The 19272-nt window shown below is 38.8% G+C and overlaps 1 protein-coding gene across 50 annotated transcripts in view; it reads left to right on the top strand.

The window, feature by feature from the left end:
* The window catches only part of HUWE1 (HECT, UBA and WWE domain containing E3 ubiquitin protein ligase 1), a 142696-nt gene that overhangs the window by 74404 nt on the left and 49020 nt on the right, over positions 1 to 19272 (top strand). For 43 of the 50 annotated variants that reach the window (XM_089324739.1, XM_089324748.1, XM_070067312.2 and 40 more), the window contains 13 exons: positions 1344 to 1401; positions 2648 to 2824; positions 6060 to 6305; positions 7440 to 7573; positions 8477 to 8571; positions 11027 to 11218; positions 13366 to 13582; positions 13926 to 14048; positions 14876 to 15113; positions 15478 to 15708; positions 17259 to 17381; positions 17876 to 17971; positions 18533 to 18802. In XM_089324739.1, the coding sequence (XP_089180865.1) occupies positions 1344 to 1401; positions 2648 to 2824; positions 6060 to 6305; positions 7440 to 7573; positions 8477 to 8571; positions 11027 to 11218; positions 13366 to 13582; positions 13926 to 14048; positions 14876 to 15113; positions 15478 to 15708; positions 17259 to 17381; positions 17876 to 17971; positions 18533 to 18802 (2200 nt within the window). The remainder of the gene's footprint in view (positions 1 to 1343; positions 1402 to 2647; positions 2825 to 6059; positions 6306 to 7439; positions 7574 to 8476; positions 8572 to 11026; positions 11219 to 13365; positions 13583 to 13925; positions 14049 to 14875; positions 15114 to 15477; positions 15709 to 17258; positions 17382 to 17875; positions 17972 to 18532; positions 18803 to 19272) is intronic. The other 7 variants (XM_089324753.1, XM_070067323.2, XM_089324752.1 and 4 more) reach the window with 1 other exon arrangement.

Raw genomic sequence — 19272 nt, 5'->3', positions numbered from 1 at the left:
GGCTTCTTGGTCAGAGAGCCAAATGATGAGAATAGCCAGAAAAGTGGTTACTGAACCAATTTGTTCCTGCTTCGTATTGAGAACCACTATTGGTTTGCTTTCTTTTCTTGTTCTCCCCAACTTGCATCTAGCAAATGAAGGGAGCATATTACTCCCACTTATTACATTATTCAGGTTGTTTGTCTTTGAAATTTACCAAGAGGCAGGTGTCTCTTTGGGTTGGAGCCTCACCTGCACTTGTTGGCTGTTAGAGGTGGTCGTCTGGATTTTTCCTGGTGAAGTAAGGCCAAGTTGGGATGGATAATTGGTATAAATAACAGAGTGCTGCCATGTTTCTAAGGAGGAACTTTATAGTCAAGAAAAGGTCTGTGGTCTTCCCTTTGTACAAAGTTCTTCCCTACAGTTTTCATTGAGGATGTTTGCAACATCCTACCCAAACCCTAGTCCTGGATATTTGATCTCTGAAGCCATTCGTGTTACCTCTCCATCCCTTTGCTTGTTCAACATTTTGCTGTCAGATATTCTTGTGCCTGGAGAATCTTTATTCACATTTTTTCTTTCTCGGAGATGAAGACTTAGTTTGTTGCCTTCTTTTCTCCCCCTACCTACTTCTCACTTCTGTCTGCTCCTTTTCTCCACACCCCCATTCCCTGCCCTAATCTATTCCAAGGGCCTATCTCCAAAATGCTCCATTTTTCTACTTAAGTCTTACTCTTTCCCAGGGTTTATCTTTGAGATATATTTTGTTCATTTCAGTATACAAGTGGCTTTCAAAATTTCATGGAAAAATCTCATGCTATGAAAAAGCTATGCACAGATTTCAGTTTTTTGGTACTTACATAAACTTAACTTTTAATTCCATATTTCTATGATCTAATTATGGATTTTTGAACAAAACTCGATTCTATTTCCTACTTTCCATAAGTTTAAACTTGGTACAAGAACATGGTAAGATATTTATGTGTTTCTTTCTTTAGCTCCTTTCTTTAAGCAAATGTTAAAAGTCTTTGAATTTATTTTTAATATTTTCTTGTGGGCAAATCTTCCAACAGTACTTAGCCTGAGAGAGGGTAATTTTTCTATTATGGTATATACAGATGCTGAGATTTTGAAAGCTTCTCTTTTTTCCCTTTCTGCTTTCAAGCCTCATCAAGCTAGGCAAGCAATCTTGAGAATGAACTTCGGCTTTTTGTTTTTCTCCAGTATGTACATCTAAAGGCTAATGTACTGTGGGCCATGCCTAACTGAGAAAGGCTTGGAGTAGCACTGTCCCTTTCCTCACTTTGGTCTCTTGCACTGCTATTGTGAATTTCTGTGTAACTCATTCTTTTCTCCCTTGACAGGGTTGTTGATACAGAGGAACGTATTCCTATTCCCCTCATGGATTACATCCTTAATGTGGTAAGATTCATTGTATGGCAAACTGAGTGAAGGGTGTGTGCTTTTCTGGAAAATGTGTGTGGTTATCAAAGGGTCTAATTATTTCCATATTTATATTTAGGCTCTTTTTAAAAATATATTTTATTTGAGAGGAAGAGAGACAGACAAACCTTCCATCTGCTTGTTTACTCTCCAAACGCTTGCAACAGACAGGGTTGGGCTAGTCAGAAGATTGACTCAATCCAGATCTCACACATGGGTGGTAGGGACTCAAGTACTTGAGCCATTATCTGCTGCTTCCCAGGGTGCACATTAGCATGAGGGTTGGTTGGAAGTTGAGGAGGCAGGACTTTAAGCAGCACTCTGTTGTGGGATGTGGGAGTCCCAGTGGGCTACTAAACTGAATTAAATGCCCACCCCCAGCTTGGGCTCTGTAAATGCAGAGGGGGAAATGTGCAGACCTTTTGTTTTTGTTCTGTGATGCTGGTTTGCCAAAGGCTAGCAGTCGTGCCTTCCTTTTTATTCCCAATTTTCTGTTCATTTTTACCATTCCCATTAGAATCCAAATAGGATGGAAGTGAGCTTTCCTACGCCAATCCAATATTTTCTGAATGTGTCCAGTATTTTTTTCCCATTACTTCCAATGTGGACTTTCCTTTTAACTTTATGAAAAATTCACAGGAAAAGGTGAAAAGTTTGTGTTTTCCCAAAATTGCATATCAATAAGGGACAGTCCACTTAGCACTTTTTCTTTGTTATTAAGCACTTCAGGACTTCCAGAGATGGTTTCTCTTGTGCCTATGTTTGGTTGCCCACATTTTTTTCCCTCGTACTCCTATAAACTGCTTCAGTTGGTTCAAATCACTCTTCCAGAGTTCCAGGTTTCCTTTGCATTAAAAAAAAAAGATTTATTTTCCTTTGGGGAGAAATGAACATATTATCATGCAAGAAGCACTAACTTATCATGTTAAGAAATTGGAAGAGAGGCTGTCGCTAATTCATAGTGAGGACCTGAGCAAGTCACTTGACTTCTCTGTGCCCTCAAATTATTTGATTGAAAAGGTAGTTTAGAAAGAACATGATTATTCTGTTTCCCAGGAATTTGTTAGAGTCTGTGTCATACACCTATCCCTGTTTGCCTGAGGTTTTGCTGTTCTATAACATCGTGATGTAACAACTACAATGCTACCTTTGTCCTTGCTCCAAGGTGGCCTTTTAGTTCCAAGTGTCAGGCTCTAACTTTTCTTAAAAAATTTTCATTACCTAGATGAAATTTGTGGAATCTATTCTGAGCAACAATACAACAGATGACCACTGCCAGGAATTTGTGAATCAGAAAGGACTCTTGCCTTTGGTTACCATTTTGGGTCTTCCCAATCTGCCCATTGACTTTCCCACATCTGCTGCCTGTCAGGCTGTTGCAGGTGTCTGCAAATCCATATTGGTAAGAAGCATTAGCCAAATATGTTCATTTCTTTGTAGAAATCAATTTTGTCATACTTCTGCATATATGTTTTTACTGTGGTCTCACCTACAGTTGAAAAATAATGACTAAATTTATATTATGTTATGAGTAAATTTTGTGACTAATATATATAGTGTGCCACATTATTTTTTATTGAGATGTCAAGATAATTTTTCTTTGTTCCTGAGTTTGGTATGTTGTTCTAAAATCATTTAGAGTTTATTGGAGAGAATAATATAGTATATATACAGGAAAGCTTTGTAGCTATGTTTTATTAGTGGGTTCTTTAAAATTTTTTATAGATACATATATTCTGGCATTTTTAGCCCTATATTTTTCCCTCTTTCATGTTTGATAGACACACAGATATATCCAAAATTATGTTGAAAAATGGAATGAAAGCTGCTTATTACGGTGGAAGAACCTTGAAATCCGTGCAAGTTTATTTATAATACACATTATTCTTGGACTTTTTGAAGACCCCTTGTATGCATGGATTTCAAAAATTTTTCATTCCCATTTTAAGGAACTTTTTTTCTTAATATTGGTTTATTTATTTTGGAAATCAGAATTAGAGAGAGAGAAATCTTCCATCCATTGATTCATTCCCCAGATGGCCACAACTGCCATGACTCAGCCAGGCTGAAGCCAGGGTCCTTGAGCTTCATCTGGGTCTCCCACATAAATGGCAGAACCCAAGTGCTTGGGCCGTTCTCCACTGCTTTTCCTAGGCCACTAGCAGGGAGCTGGATCAGAGTGGAGCAACTGAGACATGAACCAGCACTCATATGAGATGCTGGTGTCATAGGTTGTAGCTCTACCTGCTACGCCACAACATCAGCCCCTCAATGAACTTTTTTTTTAACTGACTTCATATATTATTTTTAACATAATTGACCTGTAGTTCACTGTTGAATTCTTCTGAAAATGAATGTCCTTTATCTTACTTTTCTTTACTGGTTTTAACTAACATAACATGAAATATGATATCTTAACCATTTTGAAGTGTACTGTTCAGTCACATTGTAGTGTAACCAAACTCCAGAACTTTATTCATGCAGCAAAACTGAAGCTATTCATTAAAAAACTACTACTCATTCTTCCCTCCTTCCCTTGGCAGCTGTCATTCAAATTTCTGTCTAGATTTGTCTACAGTCTACAGTATGGAGGCACTTCTTTCTCCTTTTGTGACTAAGTTATTTCACTAAACATAATTGTGTCCTCAAAGTACATTCATTTTGTAGCATGTGTTAGAATTTGCTCCCTTTGTGAAGCTGGATAATATTTCATTGTATGTATAAACCAGTTTATCCATTCATCTGTTTATATGGATACTTGGGTTGCTTCTACCTTTTGGTGATTGTGAATAGTACTGCTATGAACACCAGTGTCCACATATCTCTTCATCATCTTGCTTTTAATTCTGTGGGGTATATAACTAGAAGTTGGATAGTTGGATCATATGGTCAGTCTATGTTTAGTTTTTGAAGAGCTACCAGTCTGTTTTCCGTAGCAGCTTTATCATTTTACATTCCACCAGCAATGCATAAGGGTTCTAGTTTCTCCAAATTCTCACCAATGCTTATCTATTGATTTTTTTTTTTTTTACCAATAGGCGTCATAGTGGGTATGAAGTGACATCTTATTTTAATTTTGACCTGTGTTTTCCTAATAATTACTGATGTTTAGTATCTTTTCAGCCATGTTTTTATCTCTTGAGAAAGGTCTGTTCAAGTCCTTTACTCATTTTGAAACAGGCTTTTTTGATTGTTGAGTTTTAGGACTTCTTTATAAATTCTGGACATTAATCCTTTATCAGATGCATGATTTGCAAATATTTTTCTCATTGTATGGATTGCCTTTTCACCTTGATGGTGTTCTTTTGCACACAAAAGTTTTAATTTCATTGAAGTCCATTTATCTTTTTTTTTTCTTTTGTTGCCTGTGCTTTTGGTGTCATATTCAAGAAATCATTGCCAAATCCAGTGTCATGCAGCTTCACCCTATGGTTTTCTTCTAGGAGTTGATGATTTTAGCACTTAAATTTAGGTCTTCTGTCCATTTTGAGTGAGTTTTTTTCATATGGTGTAAGATAAGGATCAACTTAATTCTTTCACATGTGACTATCCAGTTTTCCCAATACAAGACTTCTTCATTTAATGGTCTTGGCACTTTTGTTGAAAATCATTTGACCATAGATTGGTGAAGTTTTACTTTTGGCTTCTCTATTCTATACCATTGGTCTATAAATCTGTCTTCATACCAGTACCACTGTTTGGATTACTATAATTTTGTGATAAGGTTGAAAATCAGGAAAAGGGAGGTCTCTAAGTTTTTTCCTCAGGGTTGTTTTGGCAATTTTGGGTCACTTGAGATTTCCTATGAATGTTTGGAAGGGGTTTTTCTATTTCTACAGAAAACAAATGATAAATTGTCATTGGGATTTTGACAGTGAATGCTATTAAATCTGAAACTTTTATTGGCTGATTTGTGTAGTTACAAGTGATTCTGAAAAAGATATGCAGTTCCATATTGACTTTGAAAGATGCATAATTGTGACATAGCTTTTCAGTGTTCTGTTTTATTTTGCTCTTTGCAAATATTGAGTTAGATGATATTCATAAGAGATAAATGGAAAAAAACTGATCCATCTTTATCCTACCTCTAGGAGACACTGTAGAGGTTGGAATAGGTTTAAAGTCATTGGAAAACACATCGTTTTTCCTTTCCTTAGATTGCAAGCCATGGTTATTTTACTGTTAGATATTTTCTCTGGTTGGAAAGAAATCAAAAGGACCGTATAATCCACGGGTTGTCTAGGTGGTGCCTATCCCAGAATTGTTTCTTAGGAAGAAAAGAACACTGTAGTAGCAGTTTACTTCCATGCTTTTGAACCTTTCTTATCATTGCTTCCTACTGAACAAAATTTGGAATTAATCTTAAAGCATAATCTTTGCTATAAAGATATTCCAGTTTGGCCATCATGAGCATTTAAGTATGATTGGCTCAAGAAATTTGAAAGTAGTGTGTTTCTGTAGAAAGAGGTGTTGAGGTACATCATACCTGGATCATACTGTAGTTCTACCATGTCAGTGGCCATGACCATGTCAGAAATTTGGGAGGCTTTAATAGTCACTTCCTTTGTGACTATTAAAGCTATAATGCATATGAAGTTCATTACTTATTAACATTTTAATTGTTATTCTTTTTTCAGACACTATCACATGAACCCAAAGTTCTTCAGGAAGGTCTCCTTCAGTTGGACTCAATCCTCTCCTCCTTGGAGCCCTTGCACCGCCCAATTGAATCCCCAGGGGGATCAGTGTTGTTGCGAGAGCTGGCTTGTGCTGGTAATGTTGCTGATGCTACCCTCTCGGCCCAGGCCACACCTCTGCTACATGCACTCACTGCTGCTCATGCCTACATTATGATGTTTGTTCATACTTGCAGAGTTGGACAGGTAAGAATAATCTTAGAGCAATGCATGTTCATTTAAAGCCAGTGAAATACTTAGAACATTGGCAGGTCACCCTGCTTAGAAGCAAACCTACCTGGGCTATAGCTGAAAGAACCATCCGATTTAGGCTGAGAGTTTTTGATTGTGTTTACCCTTCTAGTGGAAAATTTACATTTGTGCATCAAGTTGCTGTGTTACTCTCCCTTGTGACTATATCATTATTATATGAACTGCACTTTTTAGAGAATGAGAGAGATTGTTATATTATTGGGCATTAATTTATATAGTCAGTTACCCTTTTACCAGACAAATCTCCATCAGATGGTCATCTGGCTTCACTACTTTCTAATCTTTATTATAAGTGTATGTAGGCCTGATAATGGGTTATTGAAGGACATTTTGCCACATAACATTTAAATCAATAGTAATTAGATTACTAAAAATGTCCTTAATATCAGGGTCTGTGCCTACAATCTCTTCTTGTGATTCCAGAAAAAAGGCATCTTTGTGTAGGTGCTCAGAATTTTTCTGACTTCATTCCTCAGGCAACTGATACCGAAGATCAGTGGTATCATTGCTGAACAGGGCTGTTTTATGTGTGCTGTTGAGTAGGAGTGTATTCTCTGCCATCAGTGGGTTAGTCACATCAGAAATAAAAAGCATAACTTGTATACTGTTCAGAAAACTAGCATAACAAAGCCTCAGGGTTTATTTTTTTGTATTACTTTTTATTAAATGAAAATGAAACAGTATTCAATTTAAGAATTAAATGTAAATATTCCCTGAAGTAAAGAGGTTAGAGAGAAATAAGAAGGCCTCCCTCCCCCTCCACAGCAAAATAATTAATAAATAAATTGTTAATGAGGCTACAAAATTGTTTCTTTGATTCAGGAAAAAAGTTGTCACTAATGTTTACCTTTTGCTTTACAAAAAGGGATGAGGACAAAAGTTAAAGACAGTTTGTAAATATTGTAAGGGAATAATGTGTGGAAGTGTTATCTTAAATATGGACATTTTGGTGAAGAGAATAATTACGTTAGAATAGTAACAAAGGAATAATATAATCTTAAACCAGCTGAATGTTGATTTTTGTCAAAGGACATCTCAAACTTGAAATTCTTTCTGCTTTGGCTGCAGAGTGAAATTCGTTCCATTTCTGTAAACCAGTGGGGCTCTCAGTTGGGTCTGAGTGTTCTGAGCAAACTGAGCCAGTTATACTGTTCGCTAGTATGGGAAAGCACTGTTCTCCTCTCTCTCTGTACCCCAAACAGGTAAGAGAATGCTCATCATCCCTTTTTATTATCTGCTAGCTTTTCTGACAAAGAAATGAAGCTCAGTGAGCCCAGAGGGTTATTGTGCTCAGGGATGGCAGAGTATGGTAAAGAGTTCAGAAGTTTTTGTTGTGTTGTCCACTTACCAACCTATGGACTGCATCACAAATGAGCATCTTTGATTTGATGACTCATTGTAGCTGTGTCATGTCAGCATAGAAGGTGTTTAACATTGGGTCCAATTGTTAGCCATATACGAAGAATCGAAATGGTAAGTGTTACATTATGAATTGCAGATTTTTTATTACATTCAGCTCGTCTGCTGCAGGAGGGATAGTGTCAGCAAGTTATAAAATATGTCTAATATGAGGATATTTGATAAAGTTCATGGAAAATAGGATTTAAGTTTGTTTTTGTGCAAAAGTACTTATTTAAGATTTATTTATTTATTTATTTGAAAGTCAGAGTTGCAGGGGGAGACATCTTCCATCTACTGGTTCGTTCCCCAGATGGCTACAAAGTCTCTGGGGCTGGGCCAAGACAAAGCCAGGAGCTTCTTCTGGGTCTCCCACCTGGGTGACAGGTGCCCAAACATTTGTGCCATCTTCTGCTGCTTTCCCAGACCATTATCAGGGAGCTGGATTGAAAGTGGAGCAGCCGAGATGTGAACTGGTACCCATATGGGATGCCGGCGTCACAGGTGGTGGCTTTACCCACTGTGCCACAATGCCAGCACTGCAAAAATATTTTGAAATTTGTGCATACTTCAGAACGTTAATGGAAAACGTGTGTTAAGAAAAAAACTGCATGGATTTCAAAAATTTTTTTTGACACCAAAATAAATAAGTAAATGATAAGTGTTGGTTTTTCCTCACTGTTTATATCTTATTGATCTTATTGCAGCCTACCATCTGGTTGTGAATTTGGCCAGGCAGACATGCAGAAACTGGTTCCAAAGGATGAGAAGACAGGTACGGCCCAGGGCGGAAAAAAATCAGGTAACTCTAAGAAACTAAAATCTTACTTGTTCCCTTCAGTTCTGTTTCCCTGTTTTTATAGGTTTGTCATGAAAATGTCGCTAGCTCTGTTGTCCATAGTCCTTCAGTTTTCATCTTTTCATTGAATCATTACATATTACTATAAATAAACTATTTTAGTGTCTTTATAAAAACACATACACTTAATTTTAAAAATTAGAAAATGTAGAAAGAAAAATCACCCATATTTCCACCACCACAAAAACAGAGTTTGGAAGACTTTGCCTAATATCTTTCTCTGAGGTATTTGTGATGTCTTAGGTAAAATGCCTCATAGCTTTCTTGCTTCACTTAACATTAAGTGCCAAGTAAAGGTAAATGAAGTGACCATTCCCTGCCCTGTTAAGTTTCCAGTCCATTATTTTGAATAGTGAACATCTTTGTGGTTTTATGCAAATATAGATTGATTCCTAGAAATCACTGTATCAAAATATGGTGGAGTTTTAATTTTATTGTAAAATATCAAGACGTTTTGATGATATGTTGAAATAACAAAATTTTGGCCAACACCATGGCTCACTTGGCTAATCCTCTGCCTATGGCGCCGGCACCCCAGGTTCTAGTCCAGGTTGGGGTGCTGGGTACTAGTCCCGGTTGCTCCTCTTCCAGTCCAGCTCTCTGCTGTGGGCCGGGAGGGCAGTGGAGGATGGCCCAAGTGCTTGGGTCCCTGCACCCATATGGGAGACCAGGAGGAAGTACCCAGCTCCTGGCTTTGGATCGACGCAGCGCCAGCCATAGCGGCCATTAGGGGAGTGAACCAACAGAAGGAAGACCTTTCTCTCTGTCTCTCTCTTCACTGTCTATAACTCCCTCTCTGTCTCTCTCACTGTCTAACTCTGCCTGGCAAAAAAAAATTTTTTTATTATAGTATGCTAAAAAATTTATTATTTAAAACCTAAAGTGTTTCTTTTTACTTTTTTTTTTAAGATTTTATTTATTTGAGAGGTAGAGTTACAGACAGTGAGAGGGAGAGACAGTAAAAGGTCTTACATCCGTTGGTTCACTCCCCAGTTTGCTGCAACGGCCGGAGCTATGCCGATCCGAAGCCAGGAGCCAGGAGCTTCTTCCTGGTGCCCCATGTGGGTGCAGGGGCCCAAGCACCTGGGCCATCTTCTACTGCTTTCCCAGGCCATAGTAGAGAGCTGGATTGGAAGAGGAGCAGCCGGGACTAGAACCGGCGCCCATATGGAATGCTGGTGCCTCAGGCGGAGGATTAACCTACCACGCCACAGCGCTGGCCCCTCTTTTTACTTTTTAATGTGGCTGCTAGGAAAATTAAAATTATATGTGGATCACATTATATTTCTTTTAGATAGTGCTGGTTTAGAAAATTGCTTTTATGTTGTATCATAAAGCTCCAAATTGGAATAAGCCAAAATCATGAGCAATTTTTTGCCCTAATGCAACAAACCAAAAATTAGTAAAAAATAACTATTCCAGAACATTAAGCATAAAGCAGAAAATTTATTTAAGAGTCAGATGTCTTCATCTGCTGGTCCCCAAATGGCTGCATAGCTGAGACTGGGCCAGACTGAAGCCAGGGACCCGGAACTTAGTCTAGGTCTCCCACATGGGTGGCAATGGCCCCAGTACTTTGGCCATCTTCCTCTGCCTTCCCAGGTGCATTAGCAGGGAGCTGAATTGGAAGCAGAGCAGCTGGGACTCAACCACTGATATGTGATGTCTGCTTCAGAGTGTGCAGCTTAACCTGCCGTGGCACATGCTGACCCCTCCCCCCCACAAATATACCAAATTTAACTCAAAGAAATCAAGCAATTTACTAAGAACTGAGAATGGGATTAGATTCACTTGCAAAGAACTGACTCTCCTAAGAATCCAGATGTATTTTTTCCAGCAGCTTCTTGAACACTTTTTGCAAAGAGCACTTATTTTCTATTTGACTTTTAGAGTATTGAAATGAAAACCTGATAACTTCTTTCAGTTTGCATAAAGATTAATTTTTAATTCTTACAGCACACACATATAACAAAAAGTCATCCCATATTTGCATACAATATTCTTAAATACTAGGAGTAGAATTCTCCAGTGATAATCTGTAATGTCAAATTTGAGTTTGTCAATAAAATAGAAAATTATAGCAGAGCACCTGCGTTGAGAGCAACAGGCACTTTGTACACTGCAGTCCATGTGAATGGTACCCCAGGGGTTGTGCTGTACCTATGGCAGTCTCCCAGGGGAGCCCTTTGTTAAGACAGTTGATATGCTTTCATTTGAAGATGTCAACATTAGCTACTTAATACAGCTCCAAACAGAAAAGCATATCGGTACACTTTCTGGCTGTTTTAGTTTTTAAGAGTAACATATACCATAGGTAGCTCGTTCTTGAGATTCAGAACAAGGCACCAGGTAAGTGCTGGCTCTAGAAGGTCTTAATGTTTCTTTCTTGTATCTGCAGATGGAGAACAGGATGGAACAGCTGGAAGTATGGATGCTTCTACCCAGGGCTTATTGGAAGGCATTGGACTAGATGGTGACACATTGGCTCCCATGGAGACAGACGAACCTACTACTTCAGACTCGAAGGGCAAATCTAAAATCACACCAGCCATGGCTGCCAGAATCAAGCAAATCAAGCCTTTGTTGTCAGGTGAGTGATTTTCTTTTTTCTACTTCCATTTTTGGCTTTTCAGAGCCTCAGCCATTCCTCAAACTGAGTTGAAAATGCTATATACTTTGATTTCACAAAGTTTGAAATTTCTGTGAGTTGCTTTCAGGTGTACGTTGTTGAATGCCTATGATGTAACAGGCTCTGTAACTGCTAAGAATATAGAGTACAAGGGAATCTTCTTTCTGAGTGCTATGTCTACCCTCCCATCTTAATTCCTTCTCTTCAACTATTGCAAATGGCTTCTGCTCCTACCATTCCACTAATACTGAATCCACTGATTATGTTTCAGTTCCCTTCTCATCTGTCTGCAGTTGGACAGTTGCCCACCATTTCCTTCTAGAAGCACTTTACCCTTGTTTGTGTGTGTGTATGTATGTGTGTGTGTGTTAGTAAACTCTCCTAATTACCTGATTTGTTACTCTACTAGTATCCTCTTCGGTTTTCTCTTCTTTAAATTTTGCTGACAAGTGACATAGTCTGGTATATGTTTTATTAAAGTCACTGGCAGCTCCATGAATACTACATTGGCAGGACACAAGGATGCACACTGATTTGTATTTGCCATCTTTTACCCCTTAACATAATATCGATGGTTGGCCTATTTTGTATATTCCTTAGTAGTTGCCTCTTCCTGATGCTTTAAAGAAATGTGAAAGTCTAACTTCTGGGCATCTGGAGCCCTGCTGAAAAGCAGAAAGTGGCCTTTGCTATTTCCATTTTTTTATCTTAAATCTTAATGAATTTTACACTTAGTTGAATTTTGAAAGTTTACCAGCAGTATCCCCAAATTAAAGTAAAATTGACCATCTGAGATGATATCCATGTTTATCTCACCTTGCTTTGTTTCACAAAACTTTTTGATATGACCTTAGAGCATTCTAAGAGGGCTACTTTGCAGGCACAGTATATGCTTTTGATGTCTATTTCTCTGTGATCACTGCCATTTAGTTTTTTCTCTAGTCCTTGAACTACCTTTGAGCCACTTTGCTGTCTGTTTACCTGAAAGCCATAGTGAGAAAATACAAACCTAATGTTTGGATGTGTTTTTCCCATTGACTTGAATTCATTAGGTTTTCAGTGCCTTGGAATACCCACCTTCCAGCTAGATAGTACATGTATACGTGTAGCCCAGGATTAAGAAATCTTAATCTGAATGAAATAAGAAGAAGGACTCTTTCCTCTCTTGCTATGCTGTATGTCTCAGAGCTTACTAAGTTTTAAGCTTGAAATGTGACATGAGCTCCAGTAGAGCTTGTTTTTATACCATGGATTCATATGTGCATGTACATCCTTACAAGACATAATTTGATTCAGACTTAGCCCTTCTTGTCTCTATATCATGATGAAATAGTGTTTATTTGAAAAAATGCTCTGTAGCATTTCCGTTTGCTTTTTAGAACTACTAAATACTGTAGAACTGTAAAAGTACAGAAAAGTATTTTACAGAAAAGCAGAGAAACAATGTTTAGGCTTAATTTTCTTTCTCTTTATGCATTTTCTTTTTCTATGCTTGTATTTGTAGTCCAATTTTTGTTCAACAATAGAAGGGTACTTCCAGAAAATGTCATGGAAAATGGAATTAAAAATAAATTTATCTTAGTGCAGAAATAGTTGAAATCCATGCATGTGAATGGTCTTCAACAAATTCTTAGAAAGTGTTATGGAAAAAAACATGAATTTTTTGCACCAAAAACCTTATCTTTTCATTCCATTTTTCCATGAACATTTCAAAGTCCCCACATAAATTAAAAAACGTGTCCTGTAGAGATGAACATTTGAAGTGTATAATTTACCTAATTCTGTAAGTGAAATTTTTATGCTTTCTCTAGCATTTCCCCCCTTAAATCTTTCATATTGTGATCAGACAATATATAATGTATACCTCTGAATGCTTATTTGTTATTCACATTTGTTACATATGTTACCAACATACTTCTGTCTTCTCATAAAAAAGGAATTTGAACAAATTTCCTTTTTAGATTACCGTATGTGGAGACAAACTCAAATGTTTCCTAGGTATTCTTTGGGAGGAAGTGGTCATTCATAAGAAAGTATTAATGGTAATGTGTCTATTGTAATGAAACCCATTTTGAGAATACAGTCTTATTTGGACTTCTGGGTTCTAGCTTCATCCAGATTAGGCCGAGCACTTGCCGAGCTATTTGGACTCCTTGTTAAACTTTGTGTGGGGTCTCCTGTGCGCCAGAGACGGAGTCATCATGCCGCCAGCACGACTACAGCACCAACACCCGCTGCTCGATCAACAGCCTCAGCCCTCACTAAGCTACTGACAAAGGGTTTGTCTTGGCAGCCTCCACCATATACACCAACGCCCCGCTTCAGGTGAGGTTCTGCTGTAAGATGCAAGGACTAGAATGTTGCCATAAAAGCAGTGTAATTTGCTGAATGAACTGTTTGGTCCCTTACTAACTCCTGATGCATACCCCAAAGAAAGTGTGAAGTGCTTGTTTTATTTGTATCTAGTACAACATAGAAATGTCCAAGGCATTTGCAATCAGAATGCATTTCAGTAACCCTTTATTTTAATGACCTTTATTTTAATAACCCTTTGTTTTAAAGTTTTGTTAAATTTTACTCTTGGCTTTTACGTGAATTTTCCATTGCTTCTCTGTCTGCTTCTGAGAAGGTTGAATTTTTTTTTTTTTTTTCATTTTCCCTCATTCAGGCTGACATTCTTCATCTGTTCAGTTGGTTTCACATCCCCAATGCTGTTTGATGAGAGGAAGTATCCCTACCACCTAATGCTACAGAAATTTCTCTGCTCTGGAGGCCACAACGCTCTTTTTGAGTAAGGATCATTTGCTTCCAAGAGAAGCATTTTTTGGAGTTTGGTCTTTTCTTTGTGCCTTTCCAGCCCACAGCTTTCTAAGTCACCTATCTTTTGTCAGTAGGATACATATTGTTAATGTCCTTGGCATTGTAAACTTTTAGCGTGTTTGTCTGTTTTCCTTGGAGGTTGATATTTAGCTTGTCCTAGGGGTGTTTAAAAGGGTCTCTGCTTTTCCTTGTTGAACTTCTGGTTCACAGTATATATTTCTCTAATGGGCTTATCTTTTCTGTTTCCCTAAATACAGTAAGTTTTCTCATTTTCTTGGTCATAACATTGTAAACTGAGTTTCTCTCCTTTGGCAGGATGGGGACAGAGGTAAAGCTTTAAAAAGTAGAGTTAATAAATGGTGGACAGGAGTTGACACTGTGGCATACTAGGTTAAGCCTCTGCCTGTGGTGCCAGCATCCCCTGTAGGCGCTGGTTCAAGTCCTGGCTCCACTTCCAATTCAGCTGCCTGCTAATTCCTGGGAAAACAGTAGACGATGGTCCAAGTGCTTGGCCCCTGCACCCACGTGCCAGACCTGTGTGGAAGAAGCTTCAGATCATCCCAGCTCTGGCTATTGCAGCCATTTGGGGAGTGAAACAGCAGATGGAAGACCTCTTTGTCTGTCCCTTGCTCTGCCTCTCAAATTTTTTAAATGGTAGATTAGAAGTAATACCTCCTGGGAGGAAGGACATGTAGTACCAATATAGAGATTTCGGATCTTTTAAATGTATAACCACCTCCACCCCCAATCTCAAACACTAATATGCTAATTCCACATTTTCTCTTAATTGTGTTTTAGAACTTTCAACTGGGCTCTGTCCATGGGAGGCAAAGTCCCTGTTTCTGAGGGACTGGAGCATTCAGATTTACCTGATGGTACAGGAGAATTCCTAGATGCCTGGCTTATGCTAGTGGAGAAGATGGTGAATCCCACCACGGTGCTTGAATCTCCACATTCACTGCCTGCCAAATTGCCTGGAGGTGTCCAGAACTTTCCACAATTCAGTGCCCTGCGCTTTCTTGTGGTAACTCAGAAAGTGAGTATTTGGCACATAAAAGCAAGAAAAATTTCTCATGCTTACTAGGTAACTCCTATTTTGTTCTGTCCTCCTTGGTGAAATAACGTGATTGCTGAAGAACCATTGGATGGGGCTGTCTTACAGAAGGGAATACAGAGACCATTTGAGAATTCTGTAGTATAAACTTCAGATTGGTACTTCCATATTGAAGTATATGCCCTTTTTCTTTGTTTCTTTGGGGCCTCTCAGTGCTGACCTAGGATTTTTCTTGTTGACACTAACAGATTGTGGCAGGACTATTGCATAGGTCTTAAACTTATTCCTCTTGGGACTTTGAATTGAGACAAAATGATCTTCACAAACTTTTCAAATAACTTAACAGGCAGCCTTTACTTGCATCAAGAACCTGTGGAATCGGAAACCGCTGAAGGTGTATGGTGGGCGAATGGCTGAGTCCATGCTAGCTATTTTGTGCCATATCCTCCGTGGAGAACCTGTGATTCGAGAGAGACTGAGCAAAGAGAAGGAGGGATCTCGGGGAGAAGAAGATGCAGGGCAAGAAGAAGGTGGCTCCCGCAGGGAACCTCAAGTCAACCAGCAGCAGCTACAACAGGTAAGGTGCTGCTAGCCTGGCACTCCAGGCTCCAGACTTTGCACCTAAACCAATCCAATGCTTGTGAGTTTTCTAGGTTCATGTACCACTAAGTGCCCTGTCCTGTTAGCTAAGAGATAGATTTAAATTCACTCCCTCCTAGCAGTTTTTTTTTCTCCTAAGGAAAGCTGGGGTGTAGTCCCAGTGCTCTGCACAGGTACTAGATGTGTGTCCTCCTAAGCACATTAATTACTATTGGAAGTCTTAACAGTATTCTCAGTAGCCTGCTGCTTCCAGCTTCTTTGGAGGCGCTCTCAGTCCATTTTCTGTTGCTGATAGCACAGGACCTCATGCTGGGTCTAAGTTATAAAGAAAAGAGACTTATTTTTGGCTCATGGGTGTGGTTCAGTGTTGCATCTGGTGGTGATGGCATTTTTGCATGCAGAGTCCCAAGGCAGTACAGGGCATCAATGGTGAGAGGCCTAGACAAACTGTCTTATAGCAGACCCACTCTCAAGATAACCTGTTAATCCATTAGTTGCATGAATAGATGAGTCCATTATTCACCTCTTAAAGTCCCACCTCTTAATATCTAAAATTGGGATTTAAGTTTCAACAAGAGTTTTAAAGAAGACAAACCATAACAGGCAAATTTTGCTTGGCTATTATCTGGTTAACCTGTAAAGGTGGAGGGATGCTGTGGTCCAGCTTTATTCTCCAAGAGCAGTTTGAAACTTTAGTCAGTACAAAACCTTTTTTTCTATTTCCAAATAAATTTTTCATCCACATTGTAAAAATTGGAGACTAGAAGGGGGAAGGAAACAATACATAAGATCCTTCCTCTTCAGCCTCTGAGTGTTTCAGCATTTTGCTCTTGGAATTTTTATGTATGTGTGTTCTCTGTGTCTAGAGTGCTTTTCACATCTGTCTTCTATTACATGCGTGCATCATTTCTTTGAAAAAGTAATTAATACTCACTTTAGAAAACTCGAAAAACACAGCGATGTATTTTTTACAAGACATTCATAATGACTACCTTCACTCAAGGTCGTCATTGTCTTTCTTTCTAAGTCACTTGGTTCTGTGCCTGATTTTAATCTAATCAACATCAAACACTATGTAGAGCTGCACTGCCGTCATTAAGAGATGTTTTTGTTTGATGTTTTAAGGCTGTGGTGTATAAGTACCTTATGTGTACATCTCATGATTTTCTGCTTAGTAGTAGAATTCCTAGATCAGTTTTTCGGGCACATCTTCAATTACCAGTTTATTTTCTAGATCCTTTATGGTTTCAGTCTTTTAATTATAGTTAACCCTGTTAGTCACAATAACCTCTATCCTCCTCCCCCACTTTCTTAGAGAATGGAAATGAGAATCACCTTGACTTCCTTCCTCAGTAGCTTTAATGTTTCAATGCTGTGGAAGCACCAAACAGAAAGGGTTGTTCGTGTTACTAACTGCCTTGACTTATACATGCTTTCAGTTCCTATCTTGAAAAGAGTCCTTTCTTTCTAAAATGCATTTGAATTTTTCAGTTCATATGGTGCTGAACTCTTGCATTCTTTTTATAGCTCATGGACATGGGCTTCACAAGGGAACATGCCATGGAGGCCTTGTTGAATACCAGCACCATGGAGCAGGCCACAGAGTACCTTCTAACCCACCCTCCTCCAATCATGGGAGGAGTTGTTCGAGTGAGTTGGCTCAGGAGCTCTGATTTTCGAGGATATTGCTTTGGCTGCCGATATCCTTTTTTTTTTACCCTCATCCTTCCATCACTGATCTTTCTATAAGCTGCTTCTCATTTTCAAATACCTCCATGCCAATATTTTCTTTTTCATGGTAACTCTCAAATCTCCAGAATATACCTCGGCCATGCAAATTACTGGACTTGGTTTGCAGAATAACCCATAAGTCAAAAAGAAGTAGAAGAGGCACACTTTATTGAGATGGAGAATTAGGTGGTCACATTGAAGCCCCCCTTTCTGTGCTTAATTTTCATTCTGATTAATCCCCTCGGTTCTTGTAGTGACCAGGTAAGCCTAGTTGATTTTCTCTAGAGAAAGCAGCATGTTCCATCTCTAAAGTATCAGCACAAGATGTCTGATTCATTGTGAGTTGGGGAAGCCGCATTGGGTTTTTGTGTGGATGTATGTAGTTGCTGGATTTTTTTGTTGTCGTTCTGTAGGATCTCAGCATGTCCGAAGAGGACCAGATGATGAGAGCAATTGCCATGTCTCTGGGACAGGATATTCCAATGGATCAAAGGGCAGAGTCACCTGAGGTAACTAGGAAATGGAGTTCAAAAGGGCTTGGTACATTAATTAGTATTTCTATGAACATTAGGCTACCATGTAATTAGTGGTAGAATTAAAGTTTAAAGAAATAGGTGCAAGTACTCATTTGTCCCAACTATGCCATCCATCACTGAGCTACCCCACATTGACCTGAATCTTTAGGCGAAGCAGAAGAAGCATTAATCTTTATTTCCAGACTTCAAAATGTACTTGGTAGTGCCCATTAGGCCAAACTTGGTACCAGTCATTTTAATTTCATATACTGGCAGACAATAGAAGACAGTGTCTAAAAGTAATTTTGTGGGAGATGGTGTAGGATGCTGCAAATAAATTGTCAGGATTTTATGATATGAAGATTTACCCCCCTTCTGCCTTCCCTTAACCTGAGTATCTGCCCTCATATTCATTGCCACACCATGATGAAAGTATCAACTGCTTGAGAAGGTAGGGGGTATTCATATGGTGAGGTAAATCCATTCTGAAGGTCTCCCTCACTTTTCTTCCTCCACCTCTTCCGTATGCTATCACTCTTCCTTCCCTGCCTCCAGGAAGTTGCTTGCAGGAAGGAAGAAGAGGAACGGAAAGCCCGGGAAAAGCAAGAAGAAGAAGAAGCTAAGTGTCTGGAGAAATTTCAGGATGCTGACCCTCTGGAGCAAGATGAGCTCCATACTTTCACAGATACCATGTTACCAGGCTGTTTCCACCTTCTTGATGAGCTGCCAGACACAGTGTACCGGGTGTGTGATCTGATCATGACAGCAATCAAACGTAATGGAGCAGACTATCGGGACATGATTCTGAAACAAGTTGTCAATCAGGTAAGCTCTCAAGGGGCCGTAAGAAGAGGCTAAGTGAAGTGGTTTCCCTGCCATCTGTCAAAACCTGATTTCTGAAATAACATTATTTTTGAATTCTACTCCATATGGGTATAGTCTTGGGCTTATTTTGATCTGGTAGTCTAGTTCTTACTTGAATGTTTCTTGCAACAGTGAACTATGTCACAAAAAATATCTTCAGGAAAGAAAAACAGAGCTCTTTTTCTAGCCTCTTTTATAAATATATATATACACACACAAACAAATGTCTAAAACATGTCTTGCTTAAGTCAAGTTCAGCCCCATCCCATGGGTTAATGATAAATAAATGTTTTTTCCTCCTTTGTATCAATCCCTTCAATAAATAGATCCCCATCATGATGAGTACTTGTGGTATCTTTTTTAAGTCATGCTTTACCTCATGAAATCAATTTATTCATTAATTTATGCTAACTATGTAGAAGTAAAATCAA

Source organism: Oryctolagus cuniculus, chromosome X, assembly GCF_051225735.1.
Source record: "Oryctolagus cuniculus isolate XC-2025 breed Fujian yellow rabbit chromosome X, ASM5122573v1, whole genome shotgun sequence".
In the NCBI taxonomy this organism is placed as follows: Eukaryota; Metazoa; Chordata; class Mammalia; order Lagomorpha; family Leporidae; genus Oryctolagus; species Oryctolagus cuniculus.
Note: the sequence above shows the minus strand (reverse complement) of the source record. Positions and strands in the feature narration are given on the sequence as shown.